Source organism: Marmota marmota, unplaced genomic scaffold (genome assembly GCF_001458135.2).
Source record: "Marmota marmota marmota unplaced genomic scaffold, marMar, whole genome shotgun sequence".
NCBI classification, from domain to species: Eukaryota; Metazoa; Chordata; class Mammalia; order Rodentia; family Sciuridae; genus Marmota; species Marmota marmota.
Genome location: NW_026000082.1, coordinates 38,255,319 through 38,258,169, shown reverse-complemented (window position 1 = coordinate 38,258,169; position 2,851 = coordinate 38,255,319). Strand labels below are relative to the sequence as shown.

Here is a 2,851-nt window from a genome sequence, read left to right as displayed (position 1 = left end):
AGCTGGCCCTGGATCCCAGTTTCTCCACACTTGCCTGAGAGGGAGGGAGGGAGGGAGGGAGGCGGGAAGCCTTCTCCTCTCTGCCTGTGCCCCTGGTGTGGGGCCGGCGTGGGGAGGGGGCGACCCCTCCGTGGACACTGGCTCCATCCCCCAGCCCCTGGGGGTGCGGGGAGGAGCACAGAGGCCCCCTCTCTTCTGCCAGTCCCCTCTCCGGGATCCCTGACAATGGGGTGGGAAGGTGAGAGGAAGAAGGAAATCGGCAAACAAGAGCTTGTCACTCCAACAGTTCCTGAGGACACTTGTCTCCACCTTTGAGGTGTAGGCTCCAGCTATGCAAATCCCAGGCTCCCCTGCCGCCAAGTTCCAAGAGGCTCCGGTTTTAACCCTCTGTGACCTGCCCAAGCTCGGGATTAGGGTGGCTGGCAGCCCATGGCTGATGGAGAAGAGATTCATGGAAGTCCTGAAACTGGGAAGGTGTTAAGACTGGAGCCAGATGCCCTCTCCTGACCGTCACCAACTAGATCAAAAGGAAGTAGGGCCCAGAGAGGTGAAGGGACTTACCTGAGGACACACAGCAGGCAGAGCAGAGCTGGGATCCATCCTCGGTTTCCAGTTTTGTGCCCCTTTTTCTGCATAAGTGAGTGAATAGGCATAAGGGACATGGAGAGAGGACAGAAGGACAGGACTTGGAAAGGAAATTAGCCCTGAGAAGGACCGGCTTGTCTCAGGCACTGGCTCCAGCCTTCACAGATGATGGGTGTGTGTGTGTGTGTGTGTGTGTGTGTGTATGTGTGTAATTAAACCCAGAGATGCTTAACTACTGAGCCACACCTCATGCCCTTTTTATTTATTTATTTGTTTATTTATTAAATATGTTTTTAGTTGTTGATGGACCTTTAATTTCTTTCTTAAAAATTTATTTATTTTTAAATTCTAATTTGTTATATATGACCTTTAATTTCTTTATATGTGATCCTGAGAATGAACCCAGTGCCTCACTCATGCTAGGCAAGTGCTCTACCACCAAGCTACAACCCCAGCCCCGCCCTTTTGATTTTTTATTTTGCGACAGGGTCTCGCTAAGTTGCTTAGAGGCTCCTAAGTTAGAGGCTGCCTCGAACTTGTGATCCTCCTGCCACAGCCTCCTGAGCCGCTGGGATTACAGGCACGTGCCACCATGCCCAGCTACAGAATGGCTTCTTAACCTTTAGGCATTATTAACCCATTTTACAGATGAGGAAATTGAGGGTGAAAGGAGGGAAGGCTACTTGCTAATAAGTGGCTGTGCTGTCACAAGAGCCCAGAGGTGTGCCCTTTCCCTTGTTGAAACTGTCCCCTGGACACAGGGCCTTAGAACGGGCCTGCCCTTTGGGTCTGAGCTCCGTCCACACTGGGGCTCCCTCTGGCTGGGCAGCTCCCAGGGGTGTGGTGTGGTACGTGAGGGCAAGGAGAGGTTCTGGAGGCCACCCCTGCACCTGGGGGCCTGGGCCAGGTCCTGGGTCAGATGTTTCACCCATAAAATGGAAAGCACAGGCCTCCTCCGCGAGGTCTCAGACGGGCCCACAGCTCCCCTCGCGGAGCTCGGCACGCAGTAGGTGCACGTGGAGAGGCCATGCTTCCTCTTCTAGGTCCCCCATGTCACCGTGCTCAGGAGCGCAGGAGATGCTGGGGCCCTTCCTGGGGGACACTGGCGACCATGAAGCTGGGGCCTGTCCCCAACGGGGATGTCTGACTTCACAGAGTGATGGTTTGATGCCACCGTGACCCTGTGTCGGGCCATCCTCACAAACGCCCCGTGAGACAGCAGCCACCGCCTCCCCCATTTAACAGAGGAGGAAGCCGAGCCTTGGAGGAGGAGGGCCTTCCCCCGGGGCTCCCAGCCTCCACCGCTGGCCTCCTGAGCCACCTCCTGGCCACCAGCCGGGATCCCTGGCCCCTGGGGCATCGGGAGTTTGGCAGGTGGCTTTCTCCAGGAGGCCTCCGGGGAGGGGGCCTGGGCTGGCCCCTGTGCGCCTCTGCTGGGGGCTGGGAGGAGGGTCACAGGGACCTGACGCCTCCTGTCTCCTGTTTTACAGTGAACTTGCTGGACACGTCGACCATCCACGGGGACTGGGGCTGGCTCACGTACCCGGCGCATGGGGTGAGTGACAGGCCGGAGTCATCCCTCCGGGAGCCGGGGGAGGCCGCGAGTCAGAGTCTCAGCGTCACAAGATCCAAAGAGAGTGGAGGCTCAGAGAGGTGAAGGGGCTGCCCAAGGCCCCCCGCAGCAGGAGGCAGGGTGGCTGGCCTCCAACAGTCTGGACACCTCAGACCCTGGGGACCACTGCACCGGCTCTGAGACCTCAGGGCCCTGCCCTGGGCCTGAGACTCAGGACCTGCCCAGGCCAGGCCCAGGGCCACCTGAGACACAGCGACCAGGAGACAGAGCCAGGAAGGCCAGCCAGGCCGTCAGGGTTGGTCCGTCTTCCCGGCCGCGTGCCCTCCCCAGGATCTGCTTGGGGCCGAGCCACTGTGTGTCATAGTCACATGGGGGCATGGCAGCCCCTACTGTGGCCAAGGCCCCAGGCCCCAGTGGGCCTCCAAGGTGACCCTGGGCCAGTCCACCAGGTCCCTAATGGTCATCCTTCGCAGGGATGGGACGCCCCCTCCTGCCTTCCTGGGGAGGGGGCTCCAGGGACGAGGCTGAACGGCCCTCCCTTCCGCTGCTCCTCAGGATGAGCCCATTAAATGGGTGGGAGCCAGCTCTGCCGCTGGTGCGCTGGGGCCTTGAGTCACCATGTCCTCTCCACCTGAAGGAAGGGCCCCGCCTGGGTCGGCCTCCTGGGGTCTGCTACGGGGGTGGGGAGGGGAC

General features: G+C 59.6%; 1 protein-coding gene across 1 annotated transcript in view; it reads left to right on the top strand.

The window, feature by feature from the left end:
- Epha8 (EPH receptor A8) overlaps positions 1-2,851 on the top strand; it is a 48,924-nt gene that overhangs the window by 17,827 nt on the left and 28,246 nt on the right. The window contains exon 5 of the mRNA XM_015484792.2: positions 2,076-2,140. Coding sequence (XP_015340278.1) covers positions 2,076-2,140 — 65 coding nt within the window. The remainder of the gene's footprint in view (positions 1-2,075; positions 2,141-2,851) is intronic.